The sequence below is a fragment of the Oncorhynchus nerka genome, linkage group LG24 (genome assembly GCF_034236695.1).
Source record: "Oncorhynchus nerka isolate Pitt River linkage group LG24, Oner_Uvic_2.0, whole genome shotgun sequence".
Lineage (NCBI taxonomy): Eukaryota > Metazoa > Chordata > Actinopteri > Salmoniformes > Salmonidae > Oncorhynchus > Oncorhynchus nerka.
Window position 1 is genome coordinate 74,899,915 of NC_088419.1, and position 20,104 is coordinate 74,920,018.

Sequence of the window (20,104 nt, forward strand, 5' to 3'; positions counted from 1 at the left end):
GCAGAACTAGGGTGCAGATGACTGGAGAGACAACATGGTGAAGGGATAGGAGGCAGTACTAGGGTTCAGATGATAACATGGTGAAGGGATAGGAGGCAGTACTAGGGTTCAGATGACTGGAGAGACAACATGGTGAAGGGATAGGAGGCAGTACTAGGTTCAGATGACTGGAGAGACAACATGGTGAAGGGATAGGAGGCAGTACTAGGGTTCAGATGACTGGAGAGGCAGAGGTTCAACATGGTGACAACATGGGATAGGAGGAGGCAGTACTAGGGTTCAGATGATAACATGGTGAAGGGATAGGAGGCAGTACTAGGGTTCAGATGACTGGAGAGACAATAGGGAAGGCATGGTGAAGGGATAGGAGGCAGTACTAGGGTTCAGATGATGATAACATGGTGAAGGGATAGGAGGCAGTACTAGGGTTCAGATGACTGACAACATGGTGAAGGGATAGGAGGCAGTACTAGGGTTCAGATGACTAACATGGTGAAGGGATAGGAGGCAGTACTAGGGTTCAGATGACTGGAGAGACAACATGGTGAAGGGATAGGAGGCAGAACTAGGGTTTCAGATGGTGAAGGGATAGGACACTAGGGTTCAGATGACTGAATGGTGAAGGGATAGGAGGCAGAACTAGGGTTCAGATGACTGGAGAGACAACATGGTGAAGGGATAGGAGGCAGAACTAGGGTTCAGATGACTGGAGAGACAACATGGTGAAGGGATAGGAGGCAGAACTAGGGTTCAGATGACTGGAGAGACAACATGGTGAAGGGATAGGAGGCAGAACTAGGGTTCAGATGACTGGAGAGACAACATGGTGAAGGGATAGGAGGCAGAACTAGGGTTCAGATGACTGGAGGGATAGGCTAGGGTTCAGATGACTGGAGAGACAACATGGTGAAGGGATAGGAGGCAGTACTAGGGTTCAGATGACTGGAGAGACAACATGGTGAAGGGATAGGAGGCAGAACTAGGGTTCAGATGACTGGAGAGACAACATGGTGAAGGGATAGGAGGCAGTACTAGGTTCAGATGACTGGAGAGACAACATGGTGAAGGGATAGGAGGCAGATGACTAGGGTTCAGATGACTGGAGAGACAACATGGTGAAGGGATAGGAGGCAGAACTAGGGTTCAGATGACTGGAGAGACAACATGGTGAAGGGATAGGAGGGACTAGGGTTCAGATGACTGGAGAGACAACATGGTGAAGGGATGGGGAGGCAGTACTAGGGTTCAGATGACTGGAGAGACAACATGGTGAAGGGATAGGAGGCAGAACTAGGGTTCAGATGACTGGAGAGACAACATGGTGAAGGGATAGGAGGCAGTACTAGGGTTCAGATGACTGGAGAGACAACATGGTGAAGGGATAGGAGGCAGTACTAGGGTTCAGATGACTGGAGAGACAACATGGTGAAGGGATAGGAGGCAGAACTAGGGTTCAGATGACTGGAGAGACAACATGGTGAAGGGATAGGAGGCAGTACTAGGGTTCAGATGATAACATGGTGAAGGGATAGGAGGCAGTACTAGGGTTCAGATGACTGGAGAGACAACATGGTGAAGGGATAGGAGGCAGTACTAGGGTTCAGATGACTGGAGAGACATGGTGAAGGGATAGGAGGCAGTACTAGGGTTCAGATGACTGGAGAGACAACATGGTGAAGGGATAGGAGGCAGTACTAGGGTTCAGATGACTGGAGAGACAACATGGTGAAGGGATAGGAGGCAGAACTAGGGTTCAGATGACTGGAGAGACAACATGGTGAAGGGATAGGAGGCAGTACTAGGGTTCAGATGACAGAGAGACAACATGGTGAAGGGATAGGAGGCAGTACTAGGGTTCAGATGATAACATGGTGAAGGGATAGGAGGCAGTACTAGGGTTCAGATGACTGGAGAGACAACATGGTGAAGGGATAGGAGGCAGAACTAGGGTTCAGATGACTGGAGAGACAACATGGTGAAGGGATAGGAGGCAGAACTAGGGTTCAGATGATAACATGGTGAAGGGATAGGAGGCAGTACTAGGGTTCAGATGACTGGAGAGACAACATGGTGAAGGGATAGGAGGCAGAACTAGGGTTCAGATGACTGGAGAGACAACATGGTGAAGGGATAGGAGGCAGAACTAGGGTTCAGATGACTGGAGAGACAACATGGTGAAGGGATAGGAGGCAGAACTAGGGTTCAGATGACTGGAGATGGTGAAGGGACAACATGGTGAAGGGATAGGAGGCAGTACTAGGGTTCAGATGACTGGAGAGACAACATGGTGAAGGGATAGGAGGCAGTACTAGGGTTCAGATGACTGGAGAGACAACATGGTGAAGGGATAGGAGGCAGTACTAGGGTTCAGATGACTGGAGAGACAACATGGTGAAGGGATAGGAGGCAGAACTAGGGTTCAGATGACTGGAGAGACAACATGGTGAAGGGATAGGAGGCAGTACTAGGGATGACTGGAGAGACAACATGGTGAAGGGATAGGAGGCAGTACTAGGGTTCAGATGACTGGAGAGACAACATGGTGAAGGGATAGGAGGCAGTACTAGGGTTCAGATGATAACATGGTGAAGGGATAGGAGGCAGTACTAGGGTTCAGAGAGACAACATGGTGAAGGGATAGGAGGCAGTACTAGGGTTCAGATGATAACATGGTGAAGGGATAGGAGGCAGTACTAGGGTTCAGATGATAACATGGTGAAGGGATAGGAGGCAGTACTAGGGTTCAGATGACTGGAGAGACAACATGGTGAAGGGATAGGAGGCAGTACTAGGGTTCAGATGATAACATGGTGAAGGGATAGGAGGCAGTACTAGGGTTCAGATGACTGGAGAGACAACATGGTGAAGGGATAGGAGGCAGAACTAGGGTTCAGATGAGTACTAGGGAGATATAACATGGTGAAGGGATAGGAGGCAGTACTAGGGTTCAGATGACTGGATGACAACATGGTGAAGGGATAGGAGGCAGTACTAGGGTTCAGATGACTGGAGAGACAACATGGTGAAGGGATAGGAGGCAGAACTAGGGTTCAGATGACTGGAGAGACAACATGGTGAAGGGATAGGAGGCAGAACTAGGGTTCAGATGACTGGAGAGACAACATGGTGAAGGGATAGGAGGCAGAACTAGGGTTCAGATGACTGGAGAGACAACATGGTGAAGGGATAGGAGGCAGAACTAGGGTTCAGATGACTGGAGAGACAACATGGTGAAGGGATAGGAGGCAGAACTAGGGTTCAGATGACTGGAGAGACAACATGGTGAAGGGATAGGAGGCAGAACTAGGGTTCAGATGACTGGAGAGACAACATGGTGAAGGGATAGGAGGCAGAACTAGGGTTCAGATGACTGGAGAGACAACATGGTGAAGGGATAGGAGGCAGTACTAGGGTTTAGATGACTGGAGAGACAACATGGTGAAGGGATAGGAGGCAGTACTAGGGTTCAGATGATAACATGGTGAAGGGATAGGAGGCAGTACTAGGGTTCAGATGACTGGAGAGACAACATGGTGAAGGGATAGGAGGCAGTACTAGGGTTCAGATGATAACATGGTGAAGGGATAGGAGGCAGTACTAGGGTTCAGATGATAACATGGTGAAGGGATAGGAGGCAGTACTAGGGTTCAGATGACTGGAGAGACAACATGGTGAAGGGATAGGAGGCAGTACTAGGGTTCAGATGATAACATGGTGAAGGGATAGGAGGCAGTACTAGGGTTCAGATGACTGGAGAGACAACATGGTGAAGGGATAGGAGGCAGTACTAGGGTTCAGATGATAACATGGTGAAGGCATAGGAGGCAGTACTAGGGTGCAGATGATATAACATGGTGAAGGGATAGGAGGCAGTACTAGGGTTCAGATGACTGGAGAGACAACATGGTGAAGGGATAGGAGGCAGAACTAGGGTTCAGATGACTGGAGAGACAACATGGTGAAGGGATAGGAGGCAGTACTAGGGTTCAGATGATAACATGGTGAAGGGATAGGAGGCAGTACTAGGGTTCAGATGACTGGAGAGACAACATGGTGAAGGGATAGGAGGCAGTACTAGGGTTCAGATGACTGGAGAGACAACATGGTGAAGGGATAGGAGGCAGTACTAGGGTTCAGATGACTGGAGAGACAACATGGTGAAGGGATAGGAGGCAGTACTAGGGTTCAGATGATAACATGGTGAAGGGATAGGAGGCAGAACTAGGGTTCAGATGACTGGAGAGACAACATGGTGAAGGGATAGGAGGCAGAACTAGGGTTCAGATGACTGGAGAGACAACATGGTGAAGGGATAGGAGGCAGTACTAGGGTTCAGATGACTGGAGAGACAACATGGTGAAGGGATAGGAGGCAGTACTAGGGTTCAGATGACTGGAGAGACAACATGGTGAAGGGATAGGAGGCAGTACTAGGGTTCAGATGACTGGAGAGACAACATGGTGAAGGGATAGGAGGTAGAACTAGGGTTCAGATGACTGGAGAGACAACATGGTGAAGGGATAGGAGGCAGTACTAGGGTTCAGATGACTGGAGAGACAACATGGTGAAGGGATAGGAGGCAGTACTAGGGTTCAGATGACTGGAGAGACAACATGGTGAAGGGATAGGAGGCAGTACTAGGGTGCAGATGACTGGAGAGACAACATGGTGAAGGGATAGGAGGCAGTACTAGGGTTCAGATGATAACATGGTGAAGGCATAGGAGGCAGTACTAGGGTTCAGATGATAACATGGTGAAGGGATAGGAGGCAGTACTAGGGTTCAGATGACTGGAGAGACATGGTGAAGGGATAGGAGGCAGTACTAGGGTTCAGATGATAACATGGTGAAGGGATAGGAGGCAGTACTAGGGTCCAGATGACTGGAGAGACATGGTGAAGGGATAGGAGGCAGTACTAGGGTTCAGATGACTGGAGAGACAACATGGTGAAGGGATAGGAGGCAGTACTAGGGTTCAGATGACTGGAGAGAACATGGTGAAGGGATAGGAGGCAGTATTAGGGTTCAGATGACTGGAGAGACAACATGGTGAAGGGATAGGAGGCAGTACTATGGTTCAGATGATAACATGGTGAAGGGATAGGAGGCAGTACTAGGGTTCAGATGATAACATGGTGAAGGGATAGGAGGCAGTACTAGGGTTCAGATGACTGGAGAGAGAACATGGTGAAGGGATAGGAGGCAGAACTAGGGTTCAGATGACTGGAGAGATAACATGGTGAAGGGATAGGAGGCAGTACTAGGGTTCAGATGACTGGAGAGACATGGTGAAGCAGTTGAAGTAGGTTTTAAATATATTCCTTTTGCCTGACACTAAACCCCACAATTGTATTATACATTTCTGAAAGACATAACATAATGCAGACTTGTTTACATGTTTGTTATTTAGCAGACACTCTTATCCAGAGCGACTTACATGAGGTATTAGGGCTAAGTGCCTTGCTCAAGTGCACAAAGAGATTTTCACCTAGCCGGCTCGAGGATTCGAACCAGTGACCTTTTCTGCAACAATGACCAAGTTCTCAAACTGTCTTGTCCCTTGAATATAAATGGAAAGACAGTGCTATCTAGTGTTCACAAATGGAAGCACATCTGACACATTTCTGCACTTTCACAGTATGATACTTTCTTCAAAAAAGTATGTATTTAATCAAAAGATAACATAGCATACATATATCATATGAATACTTGCATTACTTTACATGGCTCACTCTGTAGGCTTCCTATCAGTATGGGATAGAGAGCGGATCTTATCGGTTGTAAGGGTGCATTGAGGAGGCAGCCTTGATGTTTGTCTTGATGTTGCATGGCATTTTCCCTGAAAAATAAAATAAACAAATCAGTTACAGAGCAGTCTTTTTCTCAATACCGGAATGGTCTGGTACATTTAAAGTCATTTTTTGTCCAGGACTAGGAATAATCTGTGTCTGAAAAACCAACTGCCCTTATTATTCAGGTCTATAGAACCTTTAGTTATGGCCTTAAAGTGACTAAAACACTTAAGTGTAGCAAAGCAAGACTCAGGTCTATATGACATTCAGGATCTTCATACCTGGCTGTCCTTGCTGCTGAGGAGCACCAGGCCCCATGCCTTGCTGCTGGCCTGAACCCCCACCAATGGTGACCTGCTGTAAGGTGGGACCTCCGCTCATCATGGGCCCTTGTCCTGTGTGTCCAGGGGCCACAGGACCAGGGGGCCTGCACTTCGAAAGCCCCTTGCCAAATCCCACCGCTGCCACCAGTGCATTGGTGTCAGCAGGGTTGAAAGATGGTTTGTTCTGCCGTATAGCTAAAACAGAGAGGAGAGTACATAAGTATAAACTCCATACCATGGATTTGAGGTTAGACCGCCTGTACATCTTGAGTACATAAGAATCAATAAACTCCATAACAGTTCTTACGTTAGCCTATCTGTAAATGTTCTCAGGTAAAAAGGGAATCTTGGTTCAATCAGTGTACCTGCACTGTCTGCATCCCTGTCATCGCGAGGATTGTTCAGTTTCTCCAGTAGATTTGAACAGAGTTTGTTCAGTGTCTGGATTTGTTTCTGTTGGGAGAAAAACAAGGCATTATTTTGTTACTCCAACTTGAGTTGTTGGATAGATAGACTACAATGTACATGGGTGCATTACATGACAAGCACCATTTTACTTTGTGTCTTCCCACCACAGAACATGAGTTCGTGTTCATTTGGGCATATGTAACTAACTGTTATAATACCGTAACCTCATTCCACAGCTTGAAATGTACGCACAAACGTTCGCAAACAGTTACATGTGTTTGAGAGGCAGATGACCCTGGTCTGAGCCGTTGTACGGCCAGTGTGGCGAGAAAGGGAGGAAGCTCACCTGCTAAACAAGCACAGTGACGTCCGTCACGCTGGCTTGAAGTGGCTTCAATATTTTATTATCCTTTTCAGCAACAGGTGGATGTAGAATTTCCCTCAGTAGTATGAAAATGATACAGGTCTCCTTATGTGAACCAGGGAGCTGCTTTCCTCTCAAACTGCGGTATGATTAGATGAAGACCAAGTCGGTTTACCTGTGCCACCTCAGGTCCTATCCGGGCAGCTTCCGCACTCAGCTGTTTCTCCTGCTCCTCCACCTCAGGATCAGGCTTGGTGCGCAGGTGATCCGGCACAATCTCATGGCTGAACACAGGCACGCGTTGCTCTGTCAGTTTCTGGAGAGAGGGGGCAGTGTGTACGGCGGTAAGCAAAGACTAGGGTATGTCATCAGCAATAAATCCATGATTATCGAAAATTTCAATAAGCATTTCTCTACAGCTGGCCATGCTTTCCTCCTGGCTACCCCAACCCCGGCCAACAAACAGCGCCGCACCCCTCGCAGCTACAGTGGGAGAACAAGTATTTGATACACAACCGATTTTGCAGGTTTTCCAACTTACAAAGCATGTAGAGGTCTGTAATTTTTATCATAGGTACAGTTCAACTGTGAGAGATGGAATCTAATACAAAAATCCAGAAAATCACATTGTATGATTAAGTAATTAATTTGCATTTTATTGCCTGACATATGTATTTCATACATCAGAAAAGCAGAACTTAATATTTGGTACAGAAACCTGTGTTTGCAATTACAGAGATCATACGTTCTTGAGACGGTGGACCCAGCTCTCTTCAGGTCATTGACCAGGTCCTGTTGTGTAGTTCTGGGCTGATCCCTCACCTTCCTCATGATCATTGATGCCCCACGAGGTGAGATCTTGCATGGAGCCCCAGACCGAGGGTGATTGACCGTCATCTTGAACTTCTTCCATTTTCTAATAATTGTGCCAACAGTTGTTGCCTTCTCACCAAGCTGCTTGCCTATTGTCCTGTAGCCCATCCCAGCCTTGTGCAGGTCTACAATTTATCCCTGATGTCCTTACACCCTCTATGGTCTAGGCCATTGTGGAGAGGTTAGAGTCTGTTTGATTGAGTGTGTGGACAGGGGTCTTTTATACAGGTAATGAGTTCACTCATTACCTGTATTAACTGCACCTGTTTGGAGAACAGGAGGGCTTCTTAAAGAAAAACTAACAGGTCTGTGAGAGCCGGAATTCTTACTGGTTGGTAGGTGATCAAATACTTATGTCATGCAATAAAATGAAAATTAATTACTTAAAAATCATACAATGTGATTTTCTGGATTTTTGTTTTAGATTCCATCTCTCACAGTTGAAGTGTACCTATGATAAAAATTACAGACCTCTACATGCTTTGTAAGTAGGAAAACCTGCAAAAATCGGCAGTGTATCAAATACTTGTTCTCCCCACTGTACTTGCCTGAGCCTCCCCAGCTTCTCCTTCACCCATATCCAGATCACAGATGTTCTGAAAGAGCTGCAAAACCTGGACCCGTACAAATCAGTTGGGCTAGACAATTTGGACCCTCTCTTTCTAAAATGTTCTGCCGCCATTGTTGCAACCTCTATTACCAGTCTGTTCAACCTCTTATTTCGTCCGAGATCCCTAAAGATTGGAAAGCTGCCGCGGTCATCCCCCTCTTCAAAGGGGGAGACACTCTAGACCCAAACTGTTACAGACCTATATCCATCCTACCTGCCTTTCTAAAGTCTTTCAAAGCCAAGTTAATAAACAAATCACTGACCATTTTGAATCCCACTGTACCTTCTCCGCTGTGCAATCCGGTTTCCAAGCTGGTCACGGGTGCACCTCAGCCACGCTCAAGGTACTAAACGATATTATAACCGACATCGATAAAAGACAGTACTGTGCAGCCGTCTTCATCGACCTTGCCAAGGCTTTCGACTCTGTCAATCACTTCTTATTGGCACACTCAATAGCCTTGGTTTCTCAAATAACTGCCTTGCCTGGTTCACCAACTACTTTGCAGATAGAGTTCAGTGTGTAAAATCGGAGGGCCTGTTGTCCGGACCTCTGGCAGTCTATGGGGGTACCACAGGGTTCAATTCTTGGGCCGACTCTTTTCTCTGTATATATCAACGATGTCACTCTTGCTGCGGGTGATTCCCTGATCCACCTCTACGCAGACGACACCATTCTGTATACTTCTGGCCCCTCTTTGGACACTGTGTTAACTAACCTCCAGACGAGCTTCAATGCAATTCAACTCTCCTTCCGTGGCCTCCAACTGCTCTTAAACGCTAGCAAAAATAAATGCATGCTTTTCAACCGTTCGCTGCCACACCCGCCCGACTAGCATCACTACTCTGGACTGTCACTACTCTGGAGGGTTCTTACCTAGAATACGTGGACAACTACAAATAACTAGGGTTCTGGCAAGACTGTAAACTCTCCTTGCAGACTCATCAAACATCTCCAATCCAAAATCAAATCAAGAATCGGCTTTCTATTTCGCAACAAAGCCTCATTCACTTACGCCGCCAAACTTACCCTAGTAAAACTGACTATCCTACCGATCTTCGACTTCGGTGATGTCATCTACAAAATAGCTTCCAATACTCTACTCAGCAAATTGGATGCAGTCTATCACAGCGCCATCCGTTTTTTTTACCACCCACCACTGCGACCTGTATGCTCTAGTCGGCTGGCCCTCGCTACATATTCGTCGCCAGACGACTGGCTCCAGGTCATCTACAAGTCTATGCTAGGTAAAGCTCCGCTTTATCTCAGCTCACTGGTCACGATAACAACACCCACCCGTAGCATGCGCTCCAGCAGGTATATCTCACTGGTCATCCCCAAAGCCAACATCTCATTTGGCCTCCTTTCCTTCCAGTTCTCTGCTGTCAGTGACTGGAACAAATTGCAAAAATTGCTGGAGACTTACATTTCCCTCTAACATCAGCTATCTGAGCAGCTAACCAATCGCTGCAGCTGTCCATAGTCCATCTGTAAATAGCCCACCCAATCTACCTACCTCTTCCCCATATTGTTTTTATTTACTTTGCTGCTCTTTTGCACACCAGTATCACTACTTACACATCATCATCATCATCTGCTCATTATCACTCCAGTGTTAATCTGCTAAATTGTAATTACTTTGCTACTATGGCCTATTTATTGCCATACCTCCTCATGCCATTTGCACACACTGTATATAGACCTTTTTTTCTATCGTGTTGACTGTACGCTTGTTTATTCCATGTAACTCTGTGTTGTTGTTTCTGTCGCACTGCTTTGCTTTATCTTGGCCAGGTCGCAGTTGTAAATGAGAACTTGTTCTCAACTAGCTTAACTGGTAAAATAAAGGTGAAATAAAATAAATAAATGTGTGTCTGAAAAACTACTCTCCTCTAGCCTGGTTAAACCAGACTCAATGCTGTTCTCACCATTGTTTCACTGCCTGAGTACAGCATTCAGTCTGGTTTAACCAGGCTAATCCTCATCCACAGAAAAGATACTCACAGCTAGTTCTTCATCCCTGTCTGGAGACAACAGCAGGGGGATGATGATCTGCTGGCGGAAAGATGGCGTCTTCTCATTCCGCAACAGTTTATTGATGGTGTTCAACTGACCGGACAAGAGGGCAAAGTTGTCCAACACAGAGGGCCTATTGTCCAAGTATAGAGAGACAACAACTTCATGAATTAACTATTAGAGTACATTTATTTTCATACAATTATATTAATTTATCCAAATAGGTAACCAAGTCTCGCAATTGCTTTCAGCAATGCCATCCAAAAGCAACACTGGGACCTAGCTAGCTTACTCCAAACGTATCATATGCAATTTATATACAAAGCCATTTTTACATCAGCCGATCAGATGAAGATGTGTGAAAATATGGCATAATTTAACTGCTCGACACCCAAATGCGCATCCAAAAAAGTATAATGCATAATTATGGAAGAATCAATCAAATGTATTTAAAAGCCCTTTTTACATCAGCAGATGTTTATACAGAAACCTAGTCTAAATCCCCAAACAGCCAGCAATGCAGATGTAGAAGCAAGGTGGTTAAAAAAAAATCTCTAGAATGGAAGGAACATAGGAAGAAACCAGGCAAGCATACGAACTAAAGTTAGCTCGTCACTTGCTAGGTAGCAGATTGTAACCGGCTAATGTGATGCTGTCAGCCATCTGGGAACAAAGCAGCTAATTGTCTGACTAGACGATATTTTTAATAGCTATAGCAGCTAAATTAGTCACTTACCATGTCAGTCGTTCATACTCGTTTTCCAACTTGTAGATGAAACTGTGAAGAGCGTTTTTTAGATGAGCTACGCGGGAAATAAGCGATTCCACGGATGCGTCCAGCAATTTTTCTTCGCGTTGCTTGACAGAAACAAAAACAGATTTGATTAATTTATTAATTTGATTTCGTTAACGCGTTAACATTTAGCTCTTAGTGAGTCGCTAGCAGTAACTTGGGGCAACGTTAGCTGAATACAAATAAGCATGTCATGCGCTATGAGGAAATGTACTTCATTTAAGACAATTGACTGGTTCAGAATGTAACATTTTGTCGAAAAGCCACCTTACCTGCATTTTAGTAGGGTAGCGAACCTGCTGGCTAGCGAAATAAATATCTACCGGAAGTAAATAATGAGTGCAACAGTGGGCATGCTCCGCTCAGAATCATTTTGCTTTACGTTTTAAGTTCCAAACATTTGTAATTAGCCAGACAACCGTGTGTTACTTTGTGTCGTTATGCCGTGAAATTCTCAATAAAATATTTTATACCACTTATCTGCACTCTTTTTCAGAAAGCTGGCATATTGGAATCAAAAGTAGAACTACAAAACCGTTGAAGGCCTAGCTGTTGAACTCCGGTGGAGAAACGAAGACGGAAGCATCCAGGTCACGTGTGGTTTATAACTAAATAAACAAAATACAACAACGACTAGCCTGCAGTCGTGTATGAAAACAAAGTGAATAAGTCAGTATATGTCAGTCGTTATGCCATACAAGGCATGGCAGACAAACAGGACAATTAGATAATTTACTGAGGTTCATGTGTTTGTAACTCTGAGTTGCCACTAGCTTGTTAAACTAACTAACTTCTACAATTAATTTCAAACAGTCAACAGAGTAACTTGAGCTAGGGGTGTTGCAAAACGCTCGCGCCTGAACTGACCTAGCATACTAAATTCCACTCCATGGTGAAAGGAAGTGGAGTTTAGTCCGCTAGAAGTGAGCATACCAAAGATGTCCCCTGTATTTGCTGTCAAATACAAGGGACAATTACAACAACTAGCTAGCCATATCAAACGTATCTTATGCATTAGCTTGACAGGCCGTATAAAGCTATAGACCGGTTGTTTTGCCAGTGTCATGCCGTGCGTCACATGAGTCGAATTGGGATCAGATTGCTGCGCAATTAGCATTATGTCACCCATTTTATGGCATATGATACTGTCAGGAAGACTTCACACAGAATATGCAAATTGATGTAATGTAGTTTAATGTGATTAAGCCGTGTTGTGACAGAAGTCCAGTATCTTGATAATATGTAGGCTATTACACCACATTACTGAACAAAGGGCACAGAGTCCTTCCCTTGCAGACCAGATAATTGATTATTTTAGTTCATGAGGATGTCAAAGTTCATCAATATGTTGGCAGAAGCAGGGTCCAGGACAACATCCTGACTCTTCTCAAAGGGCTCTGTCATTTTTTTCACGAGATAACACCAAATGTTCTAATTCTTACTCTTTGTCTTCTTCAGGTGGAGGAGCCAGACCAGGTGTACCTGCTAATGAAGGAGGAATACCGTATCTCACGCAACGTACGTCTGGTCTGGTTCCTGGGCAAGCTCAATCGGGTCATTGGCCGGTCCCAAAGTCTAAACTAGTGGGTTAACTAGCTCTACTGGAGGAGATGTAGCTAGACTTTTGTGCTGTCGCTCCAATGATAACGACTATTAAGTGTTGGCAAAACAGCGTAAACAGATCTGCGACCAGCCCAGAAATCATGTAGTAACCAAAAAGTGTTAAACAAATCAGAATATATTTTATGAGATTCTTCAAAGTAGCCACACTTTGCCTTGATGACAGCTTTTCACACTCTTGGCATTCTCTCAGCCAGCTTCACCTGGAATGCTTTTCCAACAATCTTGAATTGTTCCCACATATGCTGAGCACTTGGCTGCTTTTTCTTCACTGCGGTCCAACTCGCCCCAAACCATCTCAATTGGGTTGAGGTCGGGTGATTGTGGAGGCCAGGTCATCTGATGCAGCACTCCATCACTCATTCTTGGTAAAATAGCCCTTACACAGCCTGGAGGTGTGTTTTGTCATTTTCCTGTTGAAAAAGAAATGATAGTCACACTCAGCGCAAACCAGATGGGATGGCGGATCGCTTCAGAATGCTGTGGTAGCCATGCAGGATATGTGTGCCTTGAATTCTAAATAAATCACATACAGTGTCACTAGCAAATCACCATCACACCTCCTCCTCCATGCTTCACGGTGTGAACTGGACATGCGGAGATCATCCGTTCATCTACTCTGTGTCTCACAAAGACACAGCGGTTGCAACCAAAAATCAAACATTTGGACTGGTCTAATGTCCATTGCTCATGTTTCTTGGCCCAAGAAAGTCTCTTTTTCTTATTGGTGTCCTTTAGTAGTGGTTTCTTTGCAGCAATTCGACCATGAAGGCCTGATTCACAGTCTCCTCTGAACAGTTGATGTTGAGATGTCTGTTACTTGAACTCTGAAGCATTTATTTGTGACTGCACTTGAATAAACTTTTAAAGTTCTTGAAGTGTTCCTGATTGACTAACCTCCATGTCTTAAAGTAATGATTTATTTGAGCTGTTATTGCCATAATATGGATTTGGTCTTTTACCAAATAGGGGTGGTATACAGAAGATAGCCCTATCTTATCACAACACAACTGATTCACTCAAATGCATTACGAAGGAAAGAAATTCCACAAATTAACTTTTAACAAGGCAGACCTGTTAATTGAAATGCATTCCAGGTGACTACCTCATGAAGCTCGTTGAGAGAGTGCCAAGAGTGTGCAAAGCTGTCAGTAAGGCAAAGGGTGGCTACTTTGAAGAATATAAAATATATTTTTATTTGTTTAACATATTTTTTGGTTACTACATGATTCCATATGTGTTATTTCATAGTTTTGATGTCGTCACTATTATTCTACAATGTTGGAAATAGTAAAAAATGAAGAACCTTGGAATGAGTAGGTGTGTCCAAACTTTTGACTGGTACTGTATATATAAATATTGGCTCATAACTCCACCTATACAACAACAACAGGCCTGGCACTATACACCCTTTAAGCAGGCTTCATTAAGACAAGGGCATGTCAAATTCAAGGCCTTTCAGGGCCTTTTTCAATCACTTAATTGGACTCAGTGTTATACAATTTCATAATTTATATAATTGTACATATAGGGCCTAATATAGACCCCCACACACACACAAACACAAAAATAGAATGCAAAAGGTGTTTTAAAAAAACATTCTAAAATACTGTATTTGAGAATAATGTGGACTTGCCTGACTAAATACGTTGGATGCATGCAGACTGTTTTAAGGACAGCTTTTTCCATCTACGTAACATTGCAAAAACCAGAAACTTTCTGTCCAAAAATGATGCACTTGAGTTGGTTGAGTCACTGATGTGATCTTCCCGCCTTGGGTTGTGCCATGACGGAGGTCTGCCCTGTCTCAGGATGGTAAGTTGGTGGTTGAAGATATCCCTCTTTTATCTTTATTTAACCTGCAAGTCAGTTAAGAACAAATTCTTATTTTCAATGAAGGCCTAGGAACAGTGGGTTAACTGCCTGATCATGGGCAGAACGGCAGATTTGTACCATGTCAGCTCGGGGGATTAAACTTGCAACCTTCTGGTTACTAGTCCGGTTACTAGTCCAACGCTCTAACCACTAGGCTACCCTGCCGCCCCAGGGTAGCCTAGTGCTTTGGCAAAGTGGGTGGGGTTATATTCTTCCTGTTTGGCCCTGTCCGGGGGTATCATCGGATGGGCCCACAGTGTCTCCTGACCCCTCCTGTCTCAGCCTCCAGTATTTATGCTGCAGTAGTTTTTGTTGGGGGGATAGGGTCAGTTTGTTATATCTGGAGTACTTCTGTCTTATCCGGTGTCCTGTGTGAATTTAAGTATACTCTCTCTAATTCTCTTTCTTCAATTCAAGGGCTTTATTGGCATGGGAAACATGTGTTAACATTGCCAAAGCAAGTGAGGTAGACAACATACAAAGTGAATATATAAAGTGAAAAACAACAAAAATTAACAGTAAACATTACACATACAGAAGTTTCAAAACAGTAAAGACATTACAAATATTATTATATTTATACAATGTACAAATAGTTAAAGGACACAAGATAAAATGAATAAGCATAAATATGGGTTGTATTTACAATGGTGTTTGTTCTTCACTGGTTGCCCTTTTCTCGTGGCAACAGGTCACAAATATTGCTGCTGTGATGGCACACTGTGGAATTTCACCCAAAAGATATGGGAGTTTTTCAAAATTGGATTTGTTTTCGAATTCTTTGTGGATCTGTGTAATCTGGGGAAATATGTCTCTCTAATATGGTCATACATTGGGCAGGAGGTTAGGAAGTGCAGCTCAGTTTCCACCTCATTTTGTGGGCAGTGAGCACATAGCCTGTCTTCTCTTGAGAGCCATGTCTGCCTACGGCGGCCTTTCTCAATAGCAAGGCTATGCTCACTGAGTCTGTACATAGTCAAAGCTTTCCTTAATTTTGGGTCAGTCACAGTGGTCAGGTATTCTGCCGCTGTGTACTCTCTGTGTAGGGCCAAATAGCATTCTAGTTTGCTCTGTTTTTTTGTTAATTCTTTCCAATGTGTTAAGTAATTATCTTTTTGTTTTCTCATGATTTGGTTGGGTCTAATTGTGCTGTTGTCCTGGGGCTCTGTAGGGTGTGTTTGTGTTTGTGAACAGAACCCCAGGACCAGCTTGCTTAGGGGACTCTTCTCCAGGTTCATCTCTCTGTAGGTGATGGCTTTGTTATGGAAGGTTTGTGAATCGCTTCCTTTTAGGTGGTTGTAGAATTTAACGGCTCTTTTCTGGATTTTGATAATTAGTGGGTATCGGCCTAATTCTGCTCTGCATGCATTATTTGGTGTTTTACGTTGTACACGGAACGTTTCTTTCTCTCGGAGGACATGAGCCCTAGGACCATGCCTCAGGACTACCTGGCATGATGACACCTTGCTGTCCCCAGTCCACCTGGCCGTGCTGCTGCTCCAGTTTCAACCGTTCTGCCGGCAGCTATGGAACCCTGACCTGTTCACCGGACGTGCTACCTGTCCCAGACCTGCTGTTTTCAACTCTCTAGAGACAGCAGGAGAGGTAGAGATACTCTTAATGATCGGCTATAAAAAGCCAACTGACATTTACTCCTGAGGTGCTGACTTGCTGCACCCTCGACAACTACTGTGATTATTATTATTATTTGACCATGCTGGTCATTTATGAACATTTGAACATCTTGGCCATGTTCTGTTATAATCCCCGCCCGGCACAGCCAGAAGAGGACTGGCCCACCCCTCATAGCCTGGTTGCTCTCTAGGTTTCTTCCTAGGTTTTGGCCTTTCTAGGGAGTTTTTCCTAGCCACCGTGCTTCTACACCTGCATTGCTTGCTGTTTGGGGTTTTAGGCTGGGTTTCTGTACAGCACTTTGAGATATCAGCTGATATATGAAGGGCTATATAAATACATTTGATTTGATGTTGATTCTTCTGTAGCCCAAGTGGCCATCGCAGGCACATAGTAAAGCCATGAATAGCCGTAGCATTATTCTCACCATTTCAATCACCATTTTATAATCAGAAAGCAACCAAAAAAAGGTTCCTTTTGTAATGGAAGGATTTGTATGGAAAGCGAAGTTGAAGCCTGCATTAGATATGTCGTTCTCATAATAACCACATGTGGTTTTACCGCAACAGAGTAGCGGTGGGAAACAAACAAAAGTGGCCACATCTCACACAAAAACAGATAAATAATGAAATCACAGATAACTAAAAGTGAGCAGGAGAACTTATAAATTGTCTACAATAATTACAACGACTTCTCAAGCACCAAATTGAGTAAATGTCTGATCTTCATTGTAAGCCTATTCCAGTACTTGAATTTCTGAGCTCAGTATTCAATTTCAAGAAGCCTACTTCAAGCCCCTTGTAATTGTTCTAAATTGCAGGTATAACCAGGGGTGAAAGTAAGGTGGTACGGTCCATTACAGCGTCCCTGCAAAATAAATAGTGGGGGTATGCCGTACCAGTAAAACATGAGCCTATCACAATAATGAAAACAATGTCAAATCTATAGGCTATTACACCACTATTTATCATTACTGCATGCCAGATGAATGATGAATTTGCGAATGGACTTGAAAACAGGTGGTATAACCTACACACCAAAATGTGGTGGTTCGACGAGAACACTGACAGTTTGTCAAGGCAGAGATGAGTGGTCGACAATGAGACGCGCGCGGACAGCAGTGGAGGCATAAATTCTGTGAAAGATGTGGCTTTCTATTCACCACTGTTTGGATGTAGGAAATATGTTACAGGTGGATGAATTTGCACGGGTGGTCTAGTAAAGGAGGCATTTGAAGTGATTGTTTGACAATCAGATGAAAACATCATGACTGGTAGTGTTTATGCCACAATAAAAGGTAATACGTTTTAAAAAATGAAGTGACAAATCTTTACGACTAGGTCCTATTGAATAGGGATTATTTATGTCATTCTATGATTAAGCCCATAAAAAGTACTGTACCGGGAAGAAATTCAATCTACTTTCACCCCTGGGTGTTACATAAAAACCAAAATGTATTTGTCATGTTATTTCATTACCAGATCATATTGTGAATAAGTCCATTAGGCTATGTAATTTGTTGTCATTATATCCAGAATTATTAATAGGAATAGTTTTGGGTGTTGCACAATAGTCTATCCTACACAATTGTGTACAGTAAACTGTCCAATCTGAGGCTAAAAAACATGTGAAAATGTGAACTCATTACCTTGATGCTTTCTCTGTTAAATCTAACGAGACCCTGCTGTAAATCAAGCAAACAACCGATGAACATCAATTCGCTGGGGAAATTAGATCTAACGTGGATCCAGGACCAGCTGTCTTCACGTGGATCCAAGACCAGCTGTCTTCACGTGGATCCAGGACCAGCTGTCTTCACCGTCATAAAAAATGAGACACCAAAATATTCTAGACGTTCCTCACCAACACTTTTTTTACAGCACTTGGGCTGTTGTTGCAACAGCTGTTCTTCACTTGACTGTCATTCAGAAATTCCTTCCTGGATCAGATGATGATGTGGGAAAATATGGCATAATTAAACAACTCGACACCCAAATGCGCATCCAAAAAAGTATAATGCATAATTATGGAACAATCAATCAATCAAATGTATTTAAAAGCCCTTTTTACATCAGCAGATGCTTATACAGAAACCCAGCCTAAAACCCCAAAGAGCAAGCTTTGCAGATGTAGAAGCACGGTAGCTAGGAAAAACTCCCTAGAAAAGGTAGGAACTTAGGACGAAACCTTGAGGGGAACCAGGCTCTGAGGAGTGGCCAGTCCTCTTCTGGCTGTGCCGGGTTGACATAAGAGTACGTGGCCATTAATGCCAGATAGTTTTTTAAAAGATGTTCATAGATGACCAGCAGCGTCAAATAATGGTCAAAATGGTTGTAGAGGGTGCAACAGGTCAGCACCTCAGTAGTAAATGTCAATTCGCTTTTCATAGCCAAGCATTCGGAGGTTGAGACGGCAGATGCGGTGGAGGGAGAGAGAGAGTGTCGAAACAGCAGGTCCGGGACAAGTTAGCATGTCCTGTGAACAGAAATACAAAGTTTTATGTTTGGGGCAAATACAACACATTACTGAGTACCACTCCATATTTTCAAGCATAGTGGTGGCTGTGTCATGTTATGGGCCTTGAAAAATAGGGGTAGGGTTGTAGAGAATTGAAAGACCATGAATGTAATAAGAAACATTAGGTGCTGGCTTAAGACCGATAGTAACCACTACAGAATGTCAGGTCAGAACAAGGATTAGGCGGATGTCCAGTTTAAGGGGAGTTTAATGTAAGATGTCCACACACATCACACACACACATCTATCCACTCATGGTTCAGATAACTGAGAATCATATCCAGTGAGAACTGACATTAACTATGTGGTCGTTTAGATGCACACACAATTAAACATCAGACATACAGGGATTAAGTCCACAGGAGAAAAAGTTCAGCAGGAGGGAAACTGGGGAAGTGCTCATCAGGATGGGGAAGCATGTTTTTGACCACACAGCGTGCTCGGGTCATAGACTAACTGAAACTGAAGTCCCGGGAATCAAGGCAACTGATGGGCTGAAGGAGATGTGGTGATAAGTATTTGGCGTGACCTTGACCAATAAGACACTGACAAAAGTGGGGGTCCTCTAAATGGGAGACTAAGCTGCCCAACTAGAACTAACCAGGATGGCTAGAATCAGCTGGCTGCTTTAACAGGTATGCTAAAGCAAAGGAGAAAATCCTAGAGGGAAACCTGGTTCAGTCTGCTTTCCATCAGACACTGGGAGATTAATTCACATTTTACCAGGACAATAATCTAAACACAAGGCCACATCTACACTGGAGTTGCTTACCAAGATGCCGACTTTCAGTTTTGACTTACATCTATGGCAAAACCTTGAAATGGTTGTCAAGCAATGATCAACAAACAACTAATTTGAGAGGTTGAAGAATAAAAATAAAATAAAAAAAAGGGCAAATATTGCACAATCCAGGTTAGAGACTTACCCAGAATGACTCACAGCTTTAATCGCTGCCAGAGGTGCTTCTACAAAGTATTGACTCGGGTGTGAATACTTATGTAAAAGAGATATTTCTGAATTTCATTTTCAATCAATTTGAAAACATTCCTAAAAATATGTTTTGACTTTGTCATTATGGGGTATTAAGCAGTGCTTAATTTGAGCCGGATCCTGCTAGAACCAGATCCGGGACCTCTCTGAGTTGACTTTGTTCATTCAGACACCTTCTTTCTCGGATCCGGTACCTCTCGCGGCATTATTTATAAATTATTTCACTGTTCGCCTCATGGGTCTCCCGGTCGAGGCCGGCTGCAACACAGCCTGGGATCAAACCCGGGTC

The 20,104-nt window shown here is 44.0% G+C and overlaps 1 protein-coding gene, 1 long non-coding RNA gene and 1 pseudogene across 2 annotated transcripts; 2 read left to right on the top strand and 1 right to left on the bottom strand.

The window, feature by feature from the left end:
- Positions 1-5,621: 5,621 nt before the first annotated feature.
- LOC115108584 (mediator of RNA polymerase II transcription subunit 8-like) lies at positions 5,622-11,538 on the bottom strand. The gene is made up of 7 exons (XM_029633103.2): positions 11,453-11,538; positions 11,124-11,245; positions 10,376-10,520; positions 7,063-7,203; positions 6,481-6,568; positions 6,074-6,310; positions 5,622-5,839 (listed from the first exon to the last, which is right to left on the bottom strand). Exons 1-7 carry the CDS (start codon positions 11,456-11,458, stop codon positions 5,772-5,774), a joined length of 807 nt encoding a protein of 268 aa, XP_029488963.1. The 5' UTR covers positions 11,459-11,538; the 3' UTR covers positions 5,622-5,771.
- Positions 11,539-11,682: 144 nt separating this feature from the next.
- Positions 11,683-13,673, top strand: LOC135564338 (uncharacterized). The gene is made up of 2 exons (XR_010460944.1): positions 11,683-11,770; positions 12,639-13,673. It is a non-coding gene; the product is annotated as an uncharacterized LOC135564338 (long non-coding RNA).
- Positions 13,674-20,050: 6,377 nt separating this feature from the next.
- Positions 20,051-20,104, top strand: part of LOC135564255 (KICSTOR complex protein SZT2-like) — a 129,927-nt pseudogene continuing 129,873 nt past the window's right edge.

Coding starts and splice junctions, on each gene's coding strand:
- LOC115108584 (XM_029633103.2), bottom strand. Junction 10,521..11,123: donor GAGTATGAACGACTGACATG/GTAAGTGACTAA, acceptor CTTGGACAATAG/GCCCTCTGTGTTGGACAACT. Junction 5,840..6,073: donor TCAGCAGCAAGGACAGCCAG/GTATGAAGATCC, acceptor TTTATTTTTCAG/GGAAAATGCCATGCAACATC.